Raw genomic sequence first — 25,359 nt, 5'->3', positions numbered from 1 at the left:
CTAAAAGAAAATAATTTAGTGCAGGGAATTCATTGCATAGCTAATAGAAGAGCTGAGATACCTAACAGGGTGTTGTGCAGGAATCCAGAGATTAGCAACAGCAGGAAGCCACTACCATCACTAAGACTGAACAGAGTACACAGCCCAAAACCCAATGTCACCTGGCACAAGCTGGGACCATAGCAGACATCTTAGGTGGGCTCAGGAGACAAGAAAGAGAAGCAGCCTCTGCTAGATGAAGCCCCTGATGGAAAAAGAGGGGACTTCTTTTTCCCTTCTCCCTTCCTTCTGCTCTCCATTGCCTGCCAGTACCTTGCATGACTGAACACAGAGGTGTGAAAGGAGCCTAGGAAATGCAGACCATAGTGGTCAAACTCTCGTGAAAAAGGAAAGAGCAGAGAAGGAAAGAATCAAATCTGAGGTCAAACAGCCTGAGGCCTGCCACAGATATAAATAGATAATTTAGAGGCGGGGAAACCCACAAATGGCCAACATCTGAAAAATGTCCAGCCTTACCAGTAATAAAATGTAAAACAAGAGTAATATTAAATTAGTAATAATAAATACTAATTCAAATACACAGTGCTGATAAAGGTGTGGTAAAAACAGACACATTCATATATCCTAGGGGAGGAAAAGAATTTTCAAATATTTTCAAAGCTGAAATAATTTTGAAATTAGCATCAACAAATTTTTTAACATTTTTCATACTTTTATATATTGTTAGACCAACTGAGTACACTTCCAAGGATAGATCCAAAGTTGAGAGAATCTTAAGTCCAGAAAATAATTTTAGAAATAAAGATGTTCATTGTAGCTGTATAGTACTGGGAGAAAATGGACAATTTCAATGTCCATCAGTGGGTCAAGAGTTAAGCGAAGTAAGGTACATTCATCCATTTATTAAAAAAATAGTCCTGTTTGTTTGCCAGCCACAATGAAAGGTACTGGAAATATAAAAAAGATTAGGAAGTAATAGGAGACTAATTCATATCTATTTAAGTAATGTTTATGAAGGATTTAAATAAACTAAGGACATGTTTGTGATATGCCCAGTGAATAAAAGATGAACCTGAAATTGATTACACTTACATCAAACAACATATGCCAAAAGGTTATTAGTAACAGCAGTTGCCTGTAAGTGGTAAATTTATGAGTTTATTTTCTCCCTTCTTTATACGTTTCTAAACTTTCAAAGTTTTCTAAATAAAAAAAAAAAAATTTTACAGAGCTATGAAAGACTCCTTCAGAGCTATTAATGTAAATGTTTAAGAACTGTAAACCTGCCACAATCATGCTAGTTTACCTGTTACAATAATAAACTGCATTATTTGAATCCAATTCTATCGCCTGTGTGTAACAATCCACTGCAGCGGCATAATTTTCTTCTTTCATGTGATTATTGCCTAAAACAAAGTAATCAACAGGCACAGTAAGTACAACGTACAGGAAAAAACGTAAAGCCTGGAAGATACATTTTAATCATAAAAAATTACAGTAATACGAAGGACAATAACATGATTTTTCAGTCACACTGGAGATAGATTTTATATAGTACTATAGAGCTGATGGAGAAGGCAATGGCACCCCACTCCAGTACTCTTGCCTGGAAAATCCCATGGGCGGAGGAGCCTGGTGGGCTGCAGTCCATGGGGTCGCAAAGAGTCGGACACGACTGAGCGACTTCACTTTCACGCATTGGAGAAGGAAATGGCAACCCACTCCAGTGTTCTTGCCTGGAGAATCCCAGGGATGGGGGAGCCTGGTGGGCTGCCGTCTCTGGGGTCGCACAGATTTGGACACGACTGAAGCGACTTAGCAGCAGCAGCAGCATAGAGCTGATACTCCTTAGCCTTCAATGTGTTTGAATGATTTTGAACTGCAGAGTCTTTCGAAAATATTAATGTTTGAATATCTTATAAAACCAGACTTCACTAAGTGAGTAAATGCTACAGTAAATGATTTTCTCTTGGCAAAATCTAATCTCTTCTCACTTTCCTTATCTTCATCTCCCTCTTCCCTTTTAGAGCTGCTATGGGGTCGCACAGAGTCGGACACAACTGAAGCGACTTAGCAGCAGCAGCAGCAATCCCCTTCCATGGGAGAATCCCATGGAGGGAGGAGCCTGGTAGGCTACAGTCCATGGGGTTCGAAAAGAGTCAGACACGGCTGAGCGACTTGACTTTACTAATCCCCTTCCAGGTGGACCACCCTCTACAATCACTATCTCAGTCTGGACCTGGTTCTCCATTCCTTCCCTGTCAAAACATATACCTGCTAATGAGCAAGCCCTCCGAACATGCTGTGGGGGTAAGCTAGAAAAACTAACTGTGTCAATATGTTACTGGCAGATAATATTTTTTTATGTGTTATCCTTTCCAGAGATAAATTCTTTTCTAAAGGGGATTACGGGAGATTAATTTCTAGAAAGACAGCATTTCAGATACCACAGCTAGCCCACAGGATACTGATCTTCAGGAAAGGCATCTGCAGATACATCTGGCAACAATTTAGCTACATTAACAACTGCTCAGCAAAATAAGGGATTTCCTGTGGCTATCTTCTGTATTCCATTAAACAGAAAAAAAGCAGTATGCTCACTTATAATAACCGATTCTCAAAAATGGAAAATTTTAAAACACTGGGATTAGAAGGAAGGATTTATATAACAAAAGCTTCTTATTATTTCTTCCAGTTATTTCTAAACTAGAAGCTCTCCTATTAGCCTTTTTTTAACAGATCATTACATACTTATTGGGAGAAGTATGTAAATTTGCAGAGAACAGGAAGATTAAAGGAAAGACATATAAAATCATACAAAAGTTACTGCAAATTTAGAAGCAGAAACGGATATAAAGAATGATTGCTAAATGGATATTAAGTGATTTCTACATGATTTCTCTTTGGGATGACAAAAACGTTCTTTAGTTGTGGTGATGGATACACAACTCCGTTAATCTACTAGAAACCAATGAATTCATTCATGTCACAGTGTATCATGTGGTATGTTAATTATAGCTCATTAAAGCATTTCTTTAAAAGTCAAAAAATTAATTTACATCCCACCTTCCATAAGAAATGAGTATAAAGCCTCTAAGGAAGAGAAAAGGATTACATAGTTTTTATGATTGAGTAAGAAATTAACAACATTAGTACTTTAACTACTCAGTACTTAAATAGATTAGATTGTTCTGTGTAAAAGATTTAAATTTTATGGGTTATGTGGATTTTCTTTTTGTTGGATCTTTGTGTCTTGGCATGACCTCTCTTGGGTTGTATTAAAACCTAGAGTATGCCTTTTCCCATAAGCCCCATCAAGTGTATAGATACTAAAATGTATCTATATGTCTATCTAGACAGATAGTGATATTAATGATAAAAAGATTCAAGTCAAAAAATATTCCATAGACAAAAAGTCAGGACACAGATATTTGTGAAGATACCTATCACTAGGTACTGCACAGCACACTTAGACACAGTACTCTCCTGTCTCCTTTATTCCTCAAGACAACCTTTTGAGATATGTCTTTACTTCTGTAACAAGGCAGGGACTGACAGCAATGAACACTTCCTGGTTTTCTCTGATCTTATTGAAGCTTTTCAGCAGCAAAGCACATAAAAATATTTGAAAGCAACCTTCTGGGAAGGTACTAGCTAACTAGAAACCTTGATTAACACAGGTAAGTATAACATGCAGTATGGAATAACTATGCTTGACCATCTACCACAGCCATCTGTTTTCACATGAATAGCAAAATCTGTATGACAGCTGCTTTAACTTTATGGGTAACGTGTCTTAGATGCGACAGGTCCTAGGGAAAAGCAAAGGATAAGAGCTTTTGGTTAGAGGTGAAAGCAGTTAAGTAATTCAGTCTACCCATGCTGCCACGGTAAATAAGCCTCACTCTGCAGCTCCTTCCAACCCTCAACTTACTAACATTCATTATATCAAAACAAACTCAAGGAAATGCAGACTCCCAGTGTTCTGCCATGCAGATGGAGTAAATGTGAGGGACAAAAAATAAAACTTCAATTTGCCATTTAGTACTAGAGCTAAAGCAAGAGAGCTGCAAAAGCAAAATGTTTAGCGAAGCATATAATATTATACATCACTGAGGATTTCACACACTACAAAAGTCTAAGCGGAAGGAAAAAAAATCAAATTAAATTGCTTCGATTAGAATAATATATGAAAATGCATTTGTATCTAGATAGTTTAAATTCAGTCATTGGGGAACACTGTAACTCAAACAGCAATGAGGATCTGACTGTTACTTTATTCTACGGGTAATTTGTGAAAGTCCTAATTCTAAAATTTTAAGTCACTGTAGTAATAAGATTTCTTAAAGAAAATAAAAAATTGAAAACCGAACACAGCACTTTCTAATGTTATCCAAAGAAGATAATCACACAATAGTGAAAGTAAATATAGACAAAGATACAAAGACAGTGTTACTTAGGATTAAAAAATTATCTGTCTAGGTAAGTAATGGTCACACAGTATCATGGAACACTATGCAGCCATTAAAAACACTGATATAGTGCAATTTATAGACCTAATAGAGAGAACCATGCTTGAAAAATGGGAAAAGCATATTCTTTTTCCTATCTACTTTTTAGACACCAACTGATTTTTTTAAATAAAAACTCAACTGTCCTATTCAGAGTATGAACAAAACAAAAAAAGGCCAGAAAATAAAAACATTTTTGTACAGCTTCTGGACATTACAAATTCCCTAACAACTCTGTGCCCATTGGACAGGGTCTTCTCTGACTCTCATTCACTGGTGAAGATCAGGACTCTGGCCTACAGCTCCTTACTACAAATCTTATAGGCCTGACCTGGCTTGCCTCTATAGCTTAACATAACTGACCATGAGAGAAAAATTGAACCCGGATTCTCAATGCTGACTTATTTATAAAAAGCAAGCATGCTCCAATAGCTTCCCTCGTGGCTCAGATGGTTAAGAATCTGCCTGCAACGTGGGAGACGCAGGTTCAATCCCTAGGTCAGGAAGATCCTCTCTGGAGAAGGAAATGGCTACCCACTCCAGTATTCTTGCCTGGAGAATTCCATGGACAGAGGATCCTGGCAGGCTACAATCCATGGGGTCACAAAGAGTCAGACATGACTGAGCAACTAACACTTTCACGTTCATGCTTTCTATAGCCACTATTAGAAAATTTAATAACACAGTAATCAAACGTGCTAGCTAATAAACTCTTAAGTGCCATATACATACATTAACACATGTCAAAGAACTCAAAAACACTAAATACAGGAAAGTTAAAAACAATATTGAAAACCATTTTCATGTCTTTTATTTAGCATAAAGACTTTGGGATCCTAGAGTACACATAGCAAACACAGGTACAAGAATCACCTCTTAAGTGATTTGTTTTGCAGGTTTTCCTCACAACAGATTTGCTTCTCTTGAAACAAGCCATACTCGGATCTTTCACAAGCTATTCTCTATTTCCAGGCCTCTTCCCTATCACATTCATTTCTGTTTCACAAATGCCACAAGGACTTATGACAATCCAGTCTTGGCAGTATAAACCAGAATCTTACCAGTTCATAGTCACTTTTTCCCTAGCGCTGCAGAAACTTTTTACTAAATAAGTCATTTTTCTATGAAACATTTACCTTCATCTTTTAATTGGTCAGCTTTTCCCATATCTTCAGGCACTGAGTTTGAGAGAGGCAGAATGTCATTCTGAAATTAAATAAAATACAATGTACTTCATTTCATAGAGTCATCCCAGAGAACTATCAGTTAGAGTAATAATGACTTAACCGTTATTTAGTACATCATCTATAATTTCATGTCATGAAATCAACCATCTAAATAACAGTGTTAACAAGAAATAGGGGGAAAGTCCCCTCACATACGTTTATTAGAAAAATGAATATGTGGAATTTTTCCAGAAAAAAGTGAACAACTATGAATCAATTTGTTTTACTTGCTTTCACTATATCTAGAAATCCTACTTCATTAACAAAGAATGGAATCAATATACAAAGAATAGTAATACAAATATGTTCAAGGCATTGTTTAGTGAAAATTCAGAAACATAGTGCTAATATTCTAAGAGAAAACCTACTAAGTCAAATTCACAGGTACCAGTAAAGCATTTATAATATGACCCTGTTATTTAAATATATGCAAAAATATTCATACATATGCTGGCTGAAAATCAAAGAATGGTAAGGTACACACAAAAAGTTAACAGTAGGAATATTTGGAAGTAAGATTTTCAGTCTCTTCTTTATATCATTCCATATTGTTTAAACTTTTTAAAACAATGGTCATAAATTCCTCATAAGATAAAAAACAGTATAAGATTCCTGCTTTTAGCACCTACTATCATCCTCAAACCTCTTTTGCAATAATAAAGTTCAAGCCAAAGTGCTTATGAAAACTAAATAAAAATTTAGAAATGTCTTGAGTGGTAATAGGAACACAACGTATTTTTCCATTTTTGAAAGAGTCTTTTTAAATTGTGTGGTTTTTAAACTTGACTCTGAAGTTCATAAATGTTTATAATTTTCAAAAAGGCATAATTTGGAGTCAATATACCTATGTATCATATTTAAAATACATTCACCATTACCTTTGTTTTGACTAAAATGGCAATAAACTTGATAGCTCTAACACTGGAAATATACTTTGTTAAATATACACAAATCTTCACAGGTACAAAACCACAATAAGGTATGTAAGTTGTTCTTATGGTTTTTAATCTTTATCAATCAGTTTTTCTAAGCAAAGTATTAAAATAAAAAAGTACAGAATCAAATAGGACATTAATAAGTAGAGATCACTACTTAAAATTGACTGTTTCAGCTACTCAGGATGTAAGTGTAGTTCAAAGATGCACTGCTGCCCTGCCGTACTTGCTTTTGAGTTCCTTCTATTTCAGATCTCCTAACAAGCCTAGGCAGTTTATGTATGCAAAAGTGACTTTGGGGGGTCAAAAAATGGCATATTGAAAAATGGGTTATAGTCCATTCTGTCTTCTAAATCCTTCTGAATGATTTTAATGAAATCGCCACAGTTTCACAACTTTGGAAATTAATTCTCATATTCATGAAAACATTTGAGCAGTCCACAACGTGAGGACAAGCGTTATCTACTTTATACAGAAGAGAATCCACTTAGTATATAAACTTAATTGGGGAGGAAAGCAGTATCCTAAAAATAAATTGCCCAACATAGCAACCAAGTACAATTGGAATGGCAGTGATTTCTGTAATTGTAACAGTCTTGCTGCTTCAAACCAGTTTTAGACTTTCTCTGCCATACCCTGCTAACAGACACCTACACAATAAGCCATACCTGTTAACAGGACTGTGAAAGGCCTGATACCACAAATAACCCCATGTAGATATACTATGGAGCCAGTTTCAAGAAACTATATATTTAAAATAGTAAGCAACAAATTTTTACAAGTAAATCCAATCAGAAATAGAAAAAAAAAAAAAGAAAAGAGCTCTATTCAAACAGTGTAAAAATCAATCTGAGTTTCCCGGGAAGAAAAATAGTTTTGATCTCTTCAGTACTAGTCAGTGATGACAGGAGCAAAAAGAGTGAGCAAATCCAAGCCCTGTCTCAAGCACAAGCCTCTTCGGCACGTTGGAGTAAAGGTCAGCCCTGCCGCTGCCATGCCCAGCCTCTGAAATAGGGCTCCCAGAGGAGGACGTGAGCCCGGACAGTGAAAGAACCACAGAAGCCAAAGAGAAGAATAGCACCACGGAGGCATGCCACTAGCTCCTCACATCTTCTCAGATGACCGGAATTCATCTATTTGATGAATTAATGTGTAACTGTATTGTCCTTTTTCCAAGTATAAAAGGAGGGAGCAGCTTACTGCCAAATCACCATTTTCAATGCAACTCTAAGGACCTCTTCCCAGTGAATTCTAGAAAGAGTGTGTGTGGTATTCTCAGCAATGTCCCTGCCAGGCTGAAGATACCCTGCATGTTTCAGCTCCTCTCCTGAGTTCCTCAATCTGTACTGAAGCTTGAGTACACAGTGAGAATACTAAAAAGAGATTCACGTGGCACCAAAATGTAATGAAAAATCACATGGGAGGTCCTGCTGGGGCCCTAAACTCACCAACCTTAAGATTTTTCAATCTTATCATCCATATTTCCTGAAAAGGTCAGAAACCAGACAGCATGTAAACAGCCCCAGGGAGCAGATATCAGCATCCTTGGCTTTCAATCTTGGTTTTGCACACTGACCACAGAACCTTTCCCTGTTTAAAGAGCCCCATTAATGGCCAAATTTGATAAAAATCTGTCTCGAAATGATGATGCCTTTTTTATACAGTTTCTTCCTAAACATTAAGATTTTTATTTTTAATTTGTATTTCACATTTTAGGGGACCATTAATTCAGATGTCAGAAATTTAAAAACACCCAAATACTATAAAAGACTTAAGAAGTTCAATTAAGATATATCATTAAGTATAAAAGAAGGTGAGAGGATGAGGAGAGTTACTAATACGAAAATCTAATGCACAGTAAAAGTTACATTTTTAGGTCCCAAATCATATCCATGTGGACTATCTTATTTATACCCAGGAAGAAGTTAGTTACCTAAGCCTGGCCCCTCCAATATTAACAATCCAACGTAATACTGTAGTCACACTTAGATAATCCCATACTAATGAGGAAAGGATGGGAGCTTACCTTACAGAAGGAATTTGTGAACATTTCTGTCAAAGGCTGTGAAACTGCTAGATGTGTATCTTCTGCGCTGATTTTAAAAACTGTCTCCAAGCACTGAATCGCAACTTGAAATAAATTTTAATAGTGAAAAAAATTAGCAATCTAAAATAGGAAACATTTTTTTTTTTCTGGTAGAAATCTGCACTCTGCAATCTGTGGTAATTCAGCATTTTGATCACAGAACATAAGGAAAACTAAAGGGTTCAGCTGCACAGATTTCTGTTTATAGACCAGCTACTGAGGGAAGACGACTCGGCTTCTTTTTCTTCACTTTAAGAAACATGTTACCTAGAATATAGTTTCTCAATATGTGTATTACATCATATTCTTTTTTAAGCAAGTCATTAACAACACATTCCCCATTACCAATATCTTGAACAAAACTTTAAAAAAACTATTTTTTTAAATGTGAAAAATAGAATTCTCAATCTGATTAAAAATAGTGAGAGAAATAGTCTCTGGCATTTAGGAACCACTAAATATTATCCTGATGTACTTACTTAGGTGAAGATAGTTTGGCTTAAAAACTCATTCAGGTATGCAAATTTACCAAGCACCTACTATGTGCAAGGTGCTCTTATAAGGTGGCAGAGATACAACAGTTAGCACAAAAATCCCAATCCCCATGATGAAGCTTACCCTTAATAGAAGGAGGCAGACAAACACAATTGCTTGTTTTTACACCACTCTACTGAAGCATGATTGACATGTAAGAAAGTGCACATTTTAATGAGCTTGTCTCCTTTACTGGTGTGTTTGCGTGTGTTAAGAACACTTAACATAAGATCTACCCTCTTATCAACTTTTTAAAATTTATTTCTAATTAGAGGATAATTGGTTTACAATATTGTGTTGGTTTTTGCCATACAACAACATCAATCAGCCAAAAGTATTCACATGTCCCATCCCTCTGGAACCTCCCTCCCAGCCCCGACCCCATCCCACCCCGCTATGTTGTCACAGAGCACCAGGCTGAGCTCCCTGTGTTACACAGCAACTTTCCACTAGCTGTCTATTTTACATATGGTAATATACATGTTTCAACGCTACTCTCTCAATTCGTGCCACCCTCTCCTCCTCTGCTGTGTCCACAAGTCTGTTCACGTCTGTGTCTCTATTCCTGCCCTGCAGATAGAGTCATCAGTACCATTTTTCTAGGCTCCACATATATGCAACATTTGTTTTCCTCTTTCTGACTTACTTCACTCTGTAAAACCAGGTTCATCCATCTCACTAGAACTGACTCAAATTTGTTCCTTTTTATGGCTGACCCTCTTACCAAATCTGCCGAATAGATCTCCAGAACTTATTTGTTTAGTATAGCTGAAACGTTGTACCCTTTGACCATTACTTCCCCATTTGCTCTTACCCCAGCACTGGCAACCACCACTGTGCTCTCTCTCTGTTCTTATGCATTTGACTGTTTTAGAGTCCACATTAAAGCAAGCACAGGTGCTTTAATAAATCAATTTGCTGCCAGAATGTTTAGTGTTCAACATTAACACATATTTAGAGAGACATATGGTTTAGTAAAAAAAATAAGCCACCACAGCCTTGGAACTCAGGACTCTCATTATCATTATTAATCCAGAAAATAAAAGTCTAATAACCTGGGTATAACAATTTATCTCACTTTTACCTCAAGATTCTCATTTATGAAACAGGGATTATTACATATGGTCCTCCTTTCAGGAATAAATCATAAAAATCTAGACAAATTTTGTATACAAGTTTGCTCGACTCTTACACCAAACATTAAGAGTCTGATACTGATGATGATAAGGACAAGCAAAGAATTCTATTCAATGATACCACATCCCATCTATGAAGCACCTTATACTAAAGCTTCCATATGCCAAACACCTGCCATCACCAATTCTGATTCTTTTGACACATCTATCAGATGAAGGGGGAAAAGAACTCCACCTATTAGAAATTAAGATACAGACTAACTAGGATGCCCAGGATCACTGGATTTGATTCATCAGTTCAATTCAGCAAATATTTATTGAGCACCTATCATGTCTCAGGCCCTTTTTATATATCAGTGAACAGAAAAAACTCCTGACCTCTCGGAGCTGTCATTCCACTGGAAGATGGAGAAGAAGACTGTAAACAAACAATAATAAGAAGCAGAACAGGGCAGAAAGGATGGGAATGCAGAAGACAGAGGAGGAAAGTGGGCTCCAGGTTTAATGGAGTGCTCAGCGAAGGCCACATTCAGAAAAGAGGACCTGGAGATGGGGATATTGCCATTATCTAGGGGAAGAACATGCTAGGCAGAGCAAACAGACGTAACAGAAGTCTTTATTGATTTATTTAGATACGGACCATTTTAAAGTCTTTGTTGACTTAGTTACCACATTGCTTCTGTTTTATGTTTTGGTTTTTGGGCCCCGAGGCGTGTGGGAATCCCAGCTTCCAAACCAGGGATCCACCCCCACCCTCTGCAGGGGAAGGTCAAGTCTTAACCACTGCCAGACTGCCAGAGAAGTCCCTGCAAAAGTCTTTAGGAAAGAAGATTTGGTGCATTCAGAGTGAGAAAGCTAATTTGACTAAAGCTAAGTGAGAAAGAGAAGGAGTCTTTGAACTGGCATAGATCTGACATAGTCTGTTTTAAAGGATCACTGATGGCTGCATCAGGAAGAGTCAATGAAGAAGCAAATGTAGAAGCAGAGAGACTAGCTAGAGGCCATCACTGTAAATAAGTACTTAGTTCTATCCATAGCTAATATTGGCGGAGGTGGGAAAATGTCAAGATATATTTGGAAGGGACAGCCAACAGGATTTATTGAATAATTAGATGCAGAGCCTAAGAGAGGGAGAAGAGTTCACAATGATAAGAAAACTTTTAGCCTAAGCAACTGAAAAGATGGAATTAGGGAACTGAGTTAGGGAAGTTGTGAAATAGAACAGATTTTGGGTGGGAGGATCAGGAGTTCAGTTTTGGAAATATTCATCTTGAGATGCCTGTTAGACATACAAATGAAGATAGCTAGTAGGCAGCTGGATGTAGAAGCCTGGAGTTCAGAATAAAAGTCTGGGCGGAGGGTATACATTTGACAGATATCAACATATAAAAAAAAGGATGGTTAAAGCCAAGAGGCTGAACTATAACACCAGCGAAGTGAGTGCAGATAATGAAGAGAAAATCAAGCACTGGGCCCTGGATACATCCAGGGATCAAACCCAGGTCTCCCACATTGCAGCCAGATTCTTTACCAGCTGAGCCACCAGGGAAGCCCAAGAATACTGGAATGGGTAGCCTCTTCCTTCTCCAGGGGATCTTCCCAACCCAGGATCAAACCAGGGTCTCCTGCATTGCAGGCAGATTCTTTACCAGCTGAGCTACCAGTATATTCCTAGTATATTCCAGGTCAGGGAAAAGAAGAGGAATCAGCAAAGGAGACAGAGAAAGAGCATACAATGAGATCAGAAGAAAACCAAGAAGAGTATGAGGTATCCTGGAAGCCAAGTGAATAAAGCATAAGGGGGGAGGGAGAGGGAATGAGGGAGCCATCATCAATTTTACCAGGGACTGCTAACAAGCGAGATGAAGCCTGAAAACTGACCTTTTGAACTACATCCCACAGAAATCACTGACGACCTTCATGAGACCAGTATGAGTGGAGAGATGGAAGCAAAGGCCTATCTGAGGCGAGTTTAAGAAAGAAGAGGAGAGGAACTGCAGGAAGCAAGTATAGACAATCCTTTCAAAAAATGTTCCAGCAAAAGGGAGACAAAGAAAAGTAGGCACTAGTTCAGTGGGGGAAAGGGTGGGTAGTAGTATGGCAAGAGTAATCAGTTACTGGTTTTGATTTTTTAAGAAGGGAGAAAGTTTATATTCTGATGGAAATGATCTAGAAGAGATTGAAAATTTGCTCGTGTAAGTCAAGGAGGGTAAAATAACTACAATGAGAGCCTGGAGTAGGGGAGACAGGATGAGATCTAGTCTGCAGGTAGAGAGGTTTCATTTAGAAAGGACAATGGATAGTTCACCTATGGTGTCCTGGGCTTCTATGACAGAAGTTCTGGGGATTGGGAGGTTCAAAATCAAGATGCCGGGAGAGTCAATGTCTGGTGAGGACCTGCTTCCTGGTTCACAGACAGCACCTTCTTCCTTTGCCCTTACATGGTGGAAAGAGTGAGGGAACTCTCTGGTGGCACTAACCCCAGTCACGAGGACCCCACTCAATACCATCACACTGGGCATTAGAAAGTGAAAGTGAAGTCGCTCAGTTATGTCTGACTCGTTGTGACCCCGTGGACTGTAGCCTACCAGGCTCCTCTGTCCATGGGATTTTCCAGGCAATAGTACTGGAGTGGATTGCCATTTCCTTCTTCAGGGGATCTTCCCATAGGTCTCAACATTTGAATTTTGGGAGGACACAAATATTTAGTCCACAGTATATGGTAATAGGCAGACAGAGTATGTGTGTATTGATGCTGGTGTCAGGTAGATGGAGCAGAGGGAGTCTATGGAATATTCTTATTACTTCAATTTCTTGATGGAGTAAGAAGCAAGGACATCAACAAAAAATGAGTACAAGGGAGAAGATTTGCGGTTTTGAAAAGGCATGAAAAAGTGTTAAAGTGGTCATCTAGGAGAGCACAAATGTGAATGCACTTGGAACAGAGGGCAGCATTAAAGGTTCACTTGAGGCTTCTGGTCATGAATTCAAAGTAGGACTAGTCAGTAAGGTTGTGCATCATCCCATCTATACACAGTCACAGAGATAGGGGCATGGAATAGGTGGAGGGTCGGATTCAAACAAGTTTTGCAAGAAAGGGAGCCATATACACCAGCATGATTATAATGATCAACCATGGACTTTAAGCTGGGGGGAGTGAAGTAAGTCAGAAAGAGAAAAACAAATATCGTCTATTAACACACATATATGGAATCTAGAAAAATGTTACTGATGCACCTATTTGCAGGGCAGGAATACAGACACAGATGCAGAGAATGGACTTGTGACCTGCGGTGGGGAAGGAGAAGGTGGAAACTGAGAGAGTAGCAGTGACATACACACGCTGCTGCTGCTGCTGCTAAGTCGCATCAGTCACGTCCGACCCTGTGCGACCCCAGAGACGGCAGCCCACCAGGTTCCCCCGTCCCTGGGATTCTCCAGGCGAGAACACTGGAGTAGGTTGCCATTTCCTTCTCCAATGCATGAAAGTGAAAAGTGAAAGTGAAGTTGCTTTACAATGTTGAGTTAATTTCTGCTGTACAGCAATGTGAATCAGCCATATACATATGTGTATATATATATATATATCCACTCTCTCGTGAGCCTCCCTCCCACCCCCCGCCATCCCACCCATCTAGGTCATCACAGAGCAACTATATTCCAATTAAAAAAAGAAAGCAAAAAAAGAGAAGAAGAGGGGTGTGGAAAGATAAAGGATCAACAGCTTGGAGGTATTGGTAGGGTCAAAGTACTGATGGAGTATGAATTCTGTAAGGAGTGAGTTGGAAAAACAAGCAGCAGAAATGAAATGTTTAAGACAGAGTTTATGGAGAATAACAACAAGGCCTAGGGAAGAGTTTCTCAACCTTGGCAACTGATATTTTGGACTAGACAGCTCTTTATTGTTGGGGTCCATCTTGAGCATCTGTGGTATCTTTATTTGTGACCTCTGCCAACTAGATGTCAACAGTACCAGCCCCATTCCCATCATAACAATCAAAATATCTCTAGATACTACAAAATCAAGCCAAGCTCTCTAGATACTACAAAATCACCCCAAACAGAACCACTGGTCTAGGTTACGACCAAGCAAGAGAGTGGTGAGATCGCTGGAGTAGTGAAAGTCAAGGAACTTAGTGGGAGAGAACTGGAAGCATTATGAATGAATGCATTACAATCTTCAAGAATGAAGACAGGATAGTGTTAGAGAGACAGTGAACAGGAGCCACGATAGGGAAAACATGAAGCAGATGTCAGCTGATGACAATTAAGAGGAGTGGGCGACACAAATCAGATGACAAGGTTCAAAGCTGATGATAATACACTAGCTTCCCCGTAGTGGTAAAGGTAGTGAGAACTCAGGCTCCTCTCCGAGGGCTTTTTTAAATGTCTAGAAGGTGGGCAGATATTACCACGTGATTTTATGTTCAATTAAATTAGACTCACTGAGTCAAAAATAGGGGTCAGTCAAAAACAATTGGCACCATTTCTGACTGCCATATATAACACACAGCTGAAGACACATTTTTGGCTGACTACTATCCTCAACATAGGACACAACATCTTGGTTTTAAAAAAACTCTTTTTTTTTTAAATTTTCTTTCAGGCCCTTAAAAGTATTAAACTGCCTTTGATGACAAAACAAACATCTTTAATTAAATGATTCCATTATCTGTTTGCTACAGAGTAACTATAAACAACATTTTCCTTAGATAACCAGTCGCCTTTATCTTCACATGGTCTAACAACCAAGGAGGACAAAAAGACCTTAATGGACTGATTGCAATCTCCAACTGCGAATCACAAGCTCCTCTCACTGCCACCTGGAAAGATTATCTCACCAGATTGCAAGCAGATTTAGAGCAAATGCTCAATTTTCATCCCCACTTCCTAAAGCATATTCACAGGGGGAAGTACTTGTTGAAATTAATAGATGTGTCCCCCTTTATAGGAGAAACAGCTCAAGATAGAAAATTCAAATTGTACTGTTATCTATTAAATTCTCCCCAATGCACTATCTTATTGAAATAATTAAGTCTTTAGGCCACAAGGAAGCTGGCTCACTGAACCTCCACGAGCCCATCTGCAAAATTCTATCTTCTTACGGTTATACTGAACTTAAATTTTCTAATGCATAAGCATGAAGCAGAAAAGATGGTGTCAAGGAAACATGTGATGCTATCATCCAAGTCCTGCTCAACTTTACAGATTACCAAATCTAATATTTAAAGCTAACATAAAACAAGGGTGATATCCTCTTATTTCAAGTGCCCCAGTAGGAAGTTATTAGAGATTAATAGTTATTAGACTTTTGCAAAGTGCTTTAATAATGACTAAGGTGTTTTCAGACATTGATTCTAAACTGGATGCTTTTCTATTAAAAGAGAGGATCTTCAGAGTAAGAACCAGGATTTAAATCTCAGCTTTGTCACATATTAGCTGTGTTAGATTACTTAATCTATCAGGTTTCACTTACTTCTCTGTTGAATGGGGATAATAACTGACTTAACAGTTACCATGGAGAAAAATTTCCCTATAATATGAATAGCATAGTTCTGAGACATAATAGTTGTTCAATAAACAAACAAAAGTCCTCTTATCTTGTTGTTAACTGGAAAAAAAAAGCCTCAGAGGATGAAAACATTACAACCTTACCATAAGGTCTCTCTTCCTGAAAAATCAACAAGATATTCTGATTTTGAAACAACAGATCATAAAGTCAAACTTATAGATATTTTAGTCTTTATAATCATAACACAAATGAACAGGGAGAACAGGTGCCTACCTTCCAAACTTTCTTGCTCATCTGAGGTATAAGCATCCATCTGACTTTGTTCCCGTAAGAAACGAATGACTGCATAAACGAGGTGCTTGATGGATGACATGTTCAAAGCTTAAACTTTTCCTTGATAAGAAAAAGGAAAACACTGAATTAAGTAATTTTAAAGACGCAGTGAAGAAGATTATAAATCACAAAGGTCATAAATTACATTAAAGGTAAAAAGCAAAAACAAAAGTCTGAATTACTTTCACTCTTTTAAAGTCAGAGCACAAATTATTGATATGGTAACGTATGACATTTTCATTTACACCTAGGAATATCAGGTTATGTTAAAACTTGCAAAAGTAAATTTTTTCTCAAAACATGTACAACATAAGCTTAGATTCTCACTGAACAGCTCACTATATCTTAATAGTTTATATGATAGGTATCCAGATAAGCATAGGGGTACAGATACAGAAATCCCCAAAAGGCTTTAGTACTATTTTGAGGGAGATTTCATACTGCTGACTCAGAAGCTGATCCACGCAGGGCATCTTCCTTTATTTCATGAAATTTTTTTCAAATGTATGCATAATTTACAGTCGTAGGTGGAGACAGTTTACCGGATGAGGAAATTTATTAGTCAAAGGTTGTTCAACCATTGAGGGTCATTTTTAATAAAAATGCCATTTCTATTCAATCAACAGACATGTCAGATAATCATTGCCCAAGTAGATGGATACTACAAGCCGACCAATGCTCTCTGCAGTAGCTGTGCTCTCGTGGACAGACTGGAAGCTCCAGGTCATGTTCATTCACATGGAATACTATCGCATCCAAACAGTGGCGCAGGGCCAGACGGCATTAATGGCTTATTTCCACTAAATCGCATCATCCATCTGCTCACCAGGTTCCCTTATTCAAAGCCAGGGTGTGGTACCCACCGCGAGGACGTTTACTGCTCGGTGCTTATTTTAAAAGAGAGCCCAGCCTATAGGCCACGGGGCTGCAAGTCCTAGGACCCAGGGCAGAAGGGTGCAAAAAGAACGGGGAGGGGGAGAGGGGACGCGAGGCAAAAATGAAGTCCAACCTCCTCCAGGCTTCTCCCCATTCCTCTTCCCGGAGCACATCGACCTCCTTCTCCCTCCCTTCGTTACCCAGGCCTCGCCTTAGCCTCAACAGCGTTTGCTGCGGGTGAGCCGTGCAGGCCCGGACTGGGGCGGCGGGAGACGCACCCTTCCCCAGACAGAAGCCCCTTACCAGGGAAGAGGATGCGAAACGGTGGCAGCGGCCCGAGAGCGTCCGTAAGTGTGTCCACTTGCCCCCTGGTTCTCCGGGCTTCAGCCTGGCTCGGGAGCGCAGCACCGCAGCCGGAGGTGGCCCAAACTTCCCCTGCTCCCAGACCGCCGCCGCCCCTCAGCCCACTCCTCGCTGCGCTTGGCTCCGGGCCGCCGTCTCGCCAGAACCGCCCCCGGGGCGGTGCGAGACGCATGGGGCGGGGCCGGGGCGGGGCCGGGGCGGGGCTGAAGTGGGCGCCAGCGTGGGGCTGCCGCACGTGGGAGGGTTCAGGCCCAGCTGGCCGCCGCCGCCACGGTTGCCTCCTGCGCTAGGCCACCGCACCGCTTCCCGGCGCCCCGCCACCCCCACCCCCAGACCGGAGGACAACGCGCCCGCAGCCCGTCGCCTCCCGGCTCTCCCATGATCGTCCAGTGCCTTTTGGCTGTGCGAGGCCTCCACAGGTACCTCCCGTGCGCGGGTTAACCTTGACCGTGGGCGGGGGTCTTCTGCCTGGTCAGTGCCAGGCGCCCCGGGCCCAGCCTTTCCCAACAGCACCCCTACGACGCTCTTGGAACCTTCCCTCCCCACCGCCCTCTTGGTCTACCCCAAGGGACACCTGGCGTGGGAACGTGGGGCCACCTTTCCTTCCTGTGCTCCCTCGGGAGGGCATCCATTCCCTTTGTTTGGGACTGCCTCGACTGCAAGCAGTCAGATTGATCAGAGGCCCGGCCCGAAGGAGTGCAGAAAGATGATCGGGATAAAATCGTTGGACTTTCGCCCCCATCCGGAACTGCAGACCTGTCGTTAGAAGTGAGGGCAGCTGTAGACTCAGATAACAATTCTCATTTACTCCTCGTGTGCATCGTTGGCACACAGATCGTTTAACATCCACGCAAAATGGAATCGCTATGATTTTGCTGCTTATTTCTGTCCATGCTTTCTAATTTTCTTTTCATTTACTTCTTCCGTATAAAACATTCTGCTTCTTGCCGGGGCTAATTGACATGGCCCAAAATGGAGGAAAAGATTGCTTGGACACGGTTAGGGGCAGCTTCAGCGCTGTTTTGGATAGATTACTTAGCGCCTAACCACACCCCTCTGCAATAGACTAGTAGCAAGATGGTGAGTGAGAGAATGAAATTCTTTTTCCCGCTGCGACGGATGGAGTGGTTTTCAGAAACAATGCGACTATCACCCGCATTCCCAAATCTAGCTTTCAACTGAAAATCCGAATGAAGAACCAACAGAAAAAGGAAGATCCTTATAAAACCACTTTAGAACATAGCAATCAGCATGTAAGCTTTTTAACAGTTTTCTGCTGTACGTTGCCACTCATCTTATGCTGATCAGTCTTTATAGTTTTGGTGCATTGGGAACCTTAAAATAATCATAAAGAGTTCATGTGATGATTTTGGCTATATTTCAAGCTGTCCTTTTAGTCTGCAGGCTGTAGGTGGTAGAGCTGTCAAATGAAGCTATACCAGCAAATGAGGAAATGTAACACAGGTGTAAGAAGAAAGAATAAATTTCATATAAGACAGTAATTCTCAAACTTTTTAGTCTGAGGATCTCTTTACCACTCAAAAATTACTGAGGACCTAAGAACTTCTGTTTATATGGGTTATATCTTTCCATATTTACTGTATTAGAAATGAAACCAGGGAGATTTAAAAGTATTTATTAGTTCTTTTTAAACAGTATTACATTTGTTACATGCCTAAGATTTTTAATGAAAAATGACTATTTTCCAAAATGTTTTCCTAAAAAAATCACTGAGAAGGGTGACATTGTGGATTTTTTTCCTGGGTTTGTGTGTGTGTGTGTGGTAAAAGATAAATAAAATTTACCATTTTAATCATCTTTAAGTGCATAATTCAGTGGCGTTAAGTGCATTCACATTGTTACCTAACCATCGCCACTATTCATCTCCAGAGCGTTTTTATTATTCCAAACTGAAACTCTGCATGGGCATTAAACAATAACTTTTCATTATCCCCTCTTCTAGTCTCTGGTAATCACTATTCTCTCTCTGTCTTTGAATGTGACTATTTTAGGTTCTTCATACTAGTGGAATCTTAGAATATGTGTTCTTCTGTGACTGGCTTATTTCACTCAGCAATTTTAGGTTCTTCATACTAGTGGAATCTTAGAATATGTGTTCTTCTGTGACTGGCTTATTTCACTCAGCAGTGTGTCTTTAAACTTCATCCATGTGTCAGAATATCCCTCCTTTTTAAGGCAGAATATTATTCTGTAGTACGGATATACCACATTTGTCCAGTTGTCCATCCATGGACATTGGGTTGTTTCTACTTTTCGGCTATTTTGAATAATGCTGCTGTGATCATTGGTGTACACATATCTGTTTCAGTGTGTACTTTCAGTTCTCCAGGATATGTGCCTAGAAGGGGGATTACTGAATCAGATGGTAATTTTATGTTTAATTTTTGAGGAACCAGCATACTATTTTCCACAGCAGCTATACTGTATACATTTTACAGTATACTATACTGTACTATACTATACAGTATACATTTTACACTCCTTTGGCAAAGCATAAGAGTTCTAGTTTTTTGCATCTTCATCAACACTTACTTTCTGTTTTGCTTTTTTTTTTTTTTTTTCAAAAAAAAGAGAACCATCCAAGGAGTGGCACTGTTTTATACTTTTGCAAAACAAATGTATGACTTAATAGAAGATGGCTGGATTCTTATATCTGCTTCTTTCCACATTTTTTCTGTTGTACTGGTTTTTTTGGTTTAAGAAAATTGAGAAAATCCCACCCGTCATGTGTAGTTGTAAAAAGAGAAGTATTTTAATAGACTTTTTAAGATAATCATGGATATTCTTTGATATCACATCAGAGTTTGACAAGTGGTAGTTTTTGAAGGATGGTTGCAATGTGAAATATGAAACTATCAATGTACCTTTTTTACTGTTACATTAAAATCCATGGGTCTGTCTTACAATTTGAATGAATCTTTAACCTATGCATGATTTTGTAATATCAGACACTTACCATTTTGAAAATTGTGGCTCACTGTGTTACACATATCTTTCTAATGTTCTAAGGTGCCTAAAGTTTTATCTACCTTTGCTTTTCGCCATCAGTGCAGATGTCAACCAAGTGAAAATGTAGAGAATGTCTTAGTATTTTTATGAAATTCTTTCAACCTCATGTACTCCTTAAAATGGTCTCAAGAACTACTGCTCATATGCTCATCCAGGAATGCAGACCACATTTTGAGAACCACTGATAGGTGTTATGCAGATTCTTTGTTTATGCGTGGAAGGAAATAAACATTAAAAACCATACAGTTGTTACTTTTTTAGGAGCTAGCAATCTGCCATGAATATATCAACTTTTTTGTTACTCAAGGGCATATATTGCAGTTAATCAGTGTACTCTACAATGATCCAGTAGTCATCAACCCCATGCTCTTAAGAGTGACTTACTAACAGAATCTCTGTTTCAAAACCTGTATCTTCCTGAAAGAGTAAGTACTTGACCGCATGGAAGGCCGTCTGTGTACTCCTAATCACTTTCCTGTTCCTTCTGACACTTGGGAATTCATTTTAGTGTTACATGAGTAACTAGGTAACTGGTTTATGATATCTTTTGGGTTTTCCTGAAGGCAGAGTTACTATAGACCCCTTCCCGAAGCCAGCGTGGCAGCCAGGATCATTGATTGGGGTATTTAGCCAATTTCTTGGGAATAAGTACCCTGGGAATCTGGAGATTGAATTGTAGTTGCTGTTCATCTAACTTTGTGACCTTAATTAAATCACCCAGTTTCTCAGATTTCTCTTAAATTTCTTATTTTGTAAAATGAAAAGGAGTAGGTTAAATGATGTCGGAGATTTCTTGTTGTTTGCTCTTGTTGCCATTGCAATTAAACCAGGAGAATTTCCCCTCATGGAGGCCAAATTGCAAACACAGCATGTGAGCCACGCAAAATCTGATGTATATTATAAAGTAAGGGATGGTTGGGATGGTCAGAGAAATGAGAGAAATGATTCAACAGTGCTTAGTCCAAATCATAGCTATGATAGCGCTAATTTCATCTTTCTGTTAAACAAAGAACCTTGATTTGTAAAATTATGATAGCAATACATATTCCCTGTAGTAGTTGTTGTTCAGTCACTAAGTCATATCTGGCTCTTTGTAGCACACCAGGCTCCCCTGTCCTTCACCATCTCCTGGAGTTTGCTTAAATTCAGGTCTATTGAGTCAGTGATGCTATCTAACCTAACCATCTATTGATAAGCAAAAGAAAATATACACAATTCACCTATCCAGAAGAGCCAGTCATTAATAGCTTCTAAAATATTTTTTGTAAAGAGACATATTTTTTACAAATATAAGACTTATTCTATAATCTTTCTGTAATATAAACATCATTCCATAATACAAATACCTATGATGCAGTTCATTTGTGGGAGGTTTGGTAATCCAATAAACCTTGTTTTTTGGACATATCAACTATTTCCAACTTTCTACTATGAGTGAAAGTACTAAGATCAACATTCTAGCTACCAGATTTTTAAGTCCTTAATTATTTCCATAGCAAGAGTTCTTAATGATAGAACTTGAACATCAAACGGTATGCATATCCTTCAGACTTCTGTTGCTTGCTACATATTCTCCTCCAAAATATTTCTACCAAAGTATGCTTTTCTCAGCAGACTGTGCAATGTTAGTTTCCTACACCTTTACTAACACTGAGCATTTTAGTATTTTTTATCCTTACCAGTTTGATAAGTGGAAACTTATTATAAAAGTTGTTTGCTTTCTGATGCGAGAATTTATTCATATGGGAAATCTTAGAAAGTCAAACAAATTAAATTACAGCCATCCATAACTTAAACAATATTTATGTATCTGACTATAATTAAATAAAATTGAGGTTCTCCCCCCAAATCCAGTATATATATGCCCCAAATTTTTAGAGCAATGGTGCTAGAAAAAGAAAAATTAACTAATAAAAGGAAAGGTTAGTAGTTAACAATTCTCAAAGGCTAGACTGAAATTATTTATAAAAATGGATTTTTAAAAGTTGAAAGATTTATTTTGATCTTTGTTGTTTTTGTTCTGTCACCTCTTTGATTAAGACAAAGCACAGAACTTCCCTGGAGAAGGAAATGGCAACCCACTCCAGTATTCCTGCCTGGAGAATCTCATGGACAGAGGAGCCTGGCAGGCTACAGTCCATGGGAAAGACCTCCAAGAAAGCGCTTGGCGCCCAGGCCTGGAAGCCACGTGCACAGCACGTGGGGAGGCTCCCTGGGCGAAGAAGAGGCAGCCCACCTGCGTGGGTTCGCAGAAAGTCAGACATGACTGAGCAACTAACACACGACACGCAGAACTTCCATAAGGAGAAGCACCTAGATTAAAACCTGAAGAACCAAGGAAACTGATGTTTATTGAGTGCATATTGTACAATATATCCATAAGCCTCTGCATTAGGAATGCCTGTGGCCAGGCAGTCTAGACTAGATTATACAGTCTATAGTCATCTGGAGCCAATTTGCTTCAATTTGTATGCTGGCTCTGCCGCTCACTAGCACTGTGATCTCAGGCAAAGTTGCTTAACTTCTCTGTGTTTATTTCCTCATCTCTTAATTGGGAATTGATTGGCTGGTTTCTTCACTCACCAAATATTTACTGAGCATCTAATGTGTGCCCGATAGGATTCCAGTCTAAGGATACAACAATGAACACAGCAGCCAAAATACCTTGTGTTCATGGAGCTTACCTTTGCAGAAGAGATTACTAAGGAAAATATATAGAGTGTGTTAGATGGGGAATTGTGCCAAGAACAAGAGTAGGGACTTCCCTGGTGGTCCATTGGTTGGGAGTGTGCCTGCCAATGCAGGGGATATGGGTTCAATTCCTGGTCCGGAAAGAGCCCACGTGCCATGGAGCAACTAAGCCCGTCTGCCACAACTGCTGAGCCCACGCTCTAGAGCCTGTGCTCCACAAGAGAAGCCAGAAGCCACTGCAGTGAGAAGCCTGCACCCTGCAACAAAGGGTAGCCCTCGCTGGCCACGACCGGAGAAAGCCCACGTGCAGCAATGAATGAATAAATAGATAATTTTTTTTTTTTAAGAGCAAGAGTAAAGCCAGAAACAGGGCATCCCAAAATTACAGAGATGACTGAAAAGGGCTCACTGAGAAGGTGATTCTGTGCCTCAAATACTATATTTGAAAAAGTAAAGAGGCCATTGTGCCTAGAATGGAATACATTTCAGATAGGAGGGTGGGGGATGAGACGAGAGGGGGAAATTGTCCTCACCTGGACTAGAAGACCTAGTTCTCCCTTCTGCTGACAGTCTCCTTTACTACTCACACAGAACAGTTCACTCCCAACACTTCTGGTCGTGATGTGTGTGGAGGTGTTTTACCACAACAAGCAATTCTTTTATACCAACTAGGTATCCAGGAATTTAACTCAGTTCTGCCCCTTTCTACCTGGAGATGGCATCAGATTCCACAGCTCAAGGACCCAGTCCCACAAGACTGCTCCCACCCTCCTCAGAAGGTAGTTGCACGCCCATGTTGCCACCTCTGCTTCTGACCCATGGGGCTATAAATCTGAGCTTCCCACAACCTTCTCCTTGGGCTTTATTAATTCGCTAGAGCATTTCACAGAATTCAGGAAAACACATTTACCACTTTATGAAAGGATATTTTCAGGATACAGATGAGACCAGAGAAGGAGATGCATAGAGCAAGGTCTCCCAAGCACAAGAGGTTCCGTCCCCTTGGAGTTGGGATGTGTTCCCCTCCCATTGTGGATGTGTTCACTCGTGGAAGCTCTCCGAAGGGGTTTTACGGCATCTTTGTCAGGTAGGCATGATCAATCACTAACTCCATTTTTCAGTCCTTCTCCCTTCTCAAGAGAGTGGGGGCTGGAGCTGAAAATGCCAAGCTTTAAATCATGGCTTGGTCTTTCTAGGATCATCCCAGAGCCCACCCAGAGTCCTTTCATCAGAACAAAAGACTCCAGGGCTTCAGGAGCCTTGTATCAGGAACCAGGGTCGGAGATGGACTATTAGAACAAAAGAAGCTCTTACCAGCTTAGGGATTTACAAGTGTTTTAGGAGCTCTGTGTCAGGAACCAGGGCCAGAGAACAATATGCATCTATTTTCTGTTAACTCACATCACCTTTTCAGATTGAGAGATAATACACGTAGAGCGCTTTGAGCATTGTCCCGCTAAATTCATTACTATGGCTCCAATAATGCATATAACAAATCTCAGTGGAGTACAAGGATAAATGTTTCTTTTTCTGACATATCTATATGTTTGTTGGGCAGTTTTTCTGGCCCTGACTGGGCTCATTCTGCACCTCGAGTTAGCCATGGGTTGTGTAGGCAGTTCTGCTGATCTTGGGCGAGATCTCTAACATGTTTGGGGATCTAGGGTGGCCAAAGCTGAGGCCACTTGGTTCTCTGCCACATTATCTCTCATCCTCCAGGAGGCTAACTGGCTTGCTCTCATGTCAGGGCAGGCTTCCATGAGCACCAGTTCAGTTCAGTTCAGTTACTCAGTCATGTCCGACTCTTTGCAACCCCATGAACCGCAGCACACCAGGCCTCCCTGTCCACCAACTACCAGAGTCCACCCAAACCCATGTCCATCAAGTTGGTGATGCCATCCAACCATCCCATCCTCTGTCATCCCCTTCTCCTCCTGCCCTCAATCTTTCCCAGCATCAGGGTCCTTTCCAGTGAGTCAGGTCTTTGCATCAGGTGGCCAAAGTATTGGAGTTTCAGCTTCAACATCAGTCCTTCCAATGAACACCCAGGTCTGATCTGCTTTAGGATGGACTGGTTGGATCTCCTTGCAGTTCAAGGGACTCTCAAGAGTCTTCTCCAACACCAC

At 39.9% G+C, this 25,359-nt stretch overlaps 2 protein-coding genes across 3 annotated transcripts in view; one reads left to right on the top strand and one right to left on the bottom strand.

The window, feature by feature from the left end:
• SGTB (small glutamine rich tetratricopeptide repeat co-chaperone beta) overlaps positions 1-17,642 on the bottom strand; it is a 49,436-nt gene extending 31,794 nt beyond the window's left edge. For both annotated transcript variants that reach the window (XM_004016929.6, XM_042233740.2), the window contains exons 1-5: positions 17,453-17,642; positions 16,214-16,333; positions 8,699-8,802; positions 5,648-5,717; positions 1,307-1,406 (exon numbers count right to left, since the gene is read on the bottom strand). In XM_004016929.6, coding sequence (XP_004016978.1) covers positions 1,307-1,406; positions 5,648-5,717; positions 8,699-8,802; positions 16,214-16,313 — 374 coding nt within the window. In that variant the 5' untranslated portion in view covers positions 16,314-16,333; positions 17,453-17,642. The remainder of the gene's footprint in view (positions 1-1,306; positions 1,407-5,647; positions 5,718-8,698; positions 8,803-16,213; positions 16,334-17,452) is intronic.
• Positions 17,643-17,743: 101 nt separating this feature from the next.
• Positions 17,744-25,359, top strand: part of NLN (neurolysin) — a 95,805-nt gene continuing 88,189 nt past the window's right edge. Inside the window, exon 1 of the mRNA XM_004016928.6 lies at positions 17,744-17,931. Within this exon, the coding sequence (XP_004016977.2) occupies positions 17,891-17,931 (41 nt within the window). The 5' untranslated portion in view covers positions 17,744-17,890. The remainder of the gene's footprint in view (positions 17,932-25,359) is intronic.

Source organism: Ovis aries, chromosome 16 (assembly GCF_016772045.2).
Source record: "Ovis aries strain OAR_USU_Benz2616 breed Rambouillet chromosome 16, ARS-UI_Ramb_v3.0, whole genome shotgun sequence".
In the NCBI taxonomy this organism is placed as follows: domain Eukaryota; kingdom Metazoa; phylum Chordata; class Mammalia; order Artiodactyla; family Bovidae; genus Ovis; species Ovis aries.
Note: the sequence above shows the minus strand (reverse complement) of the source record. Positions and strands in the feature narration are given on the sequence as shown.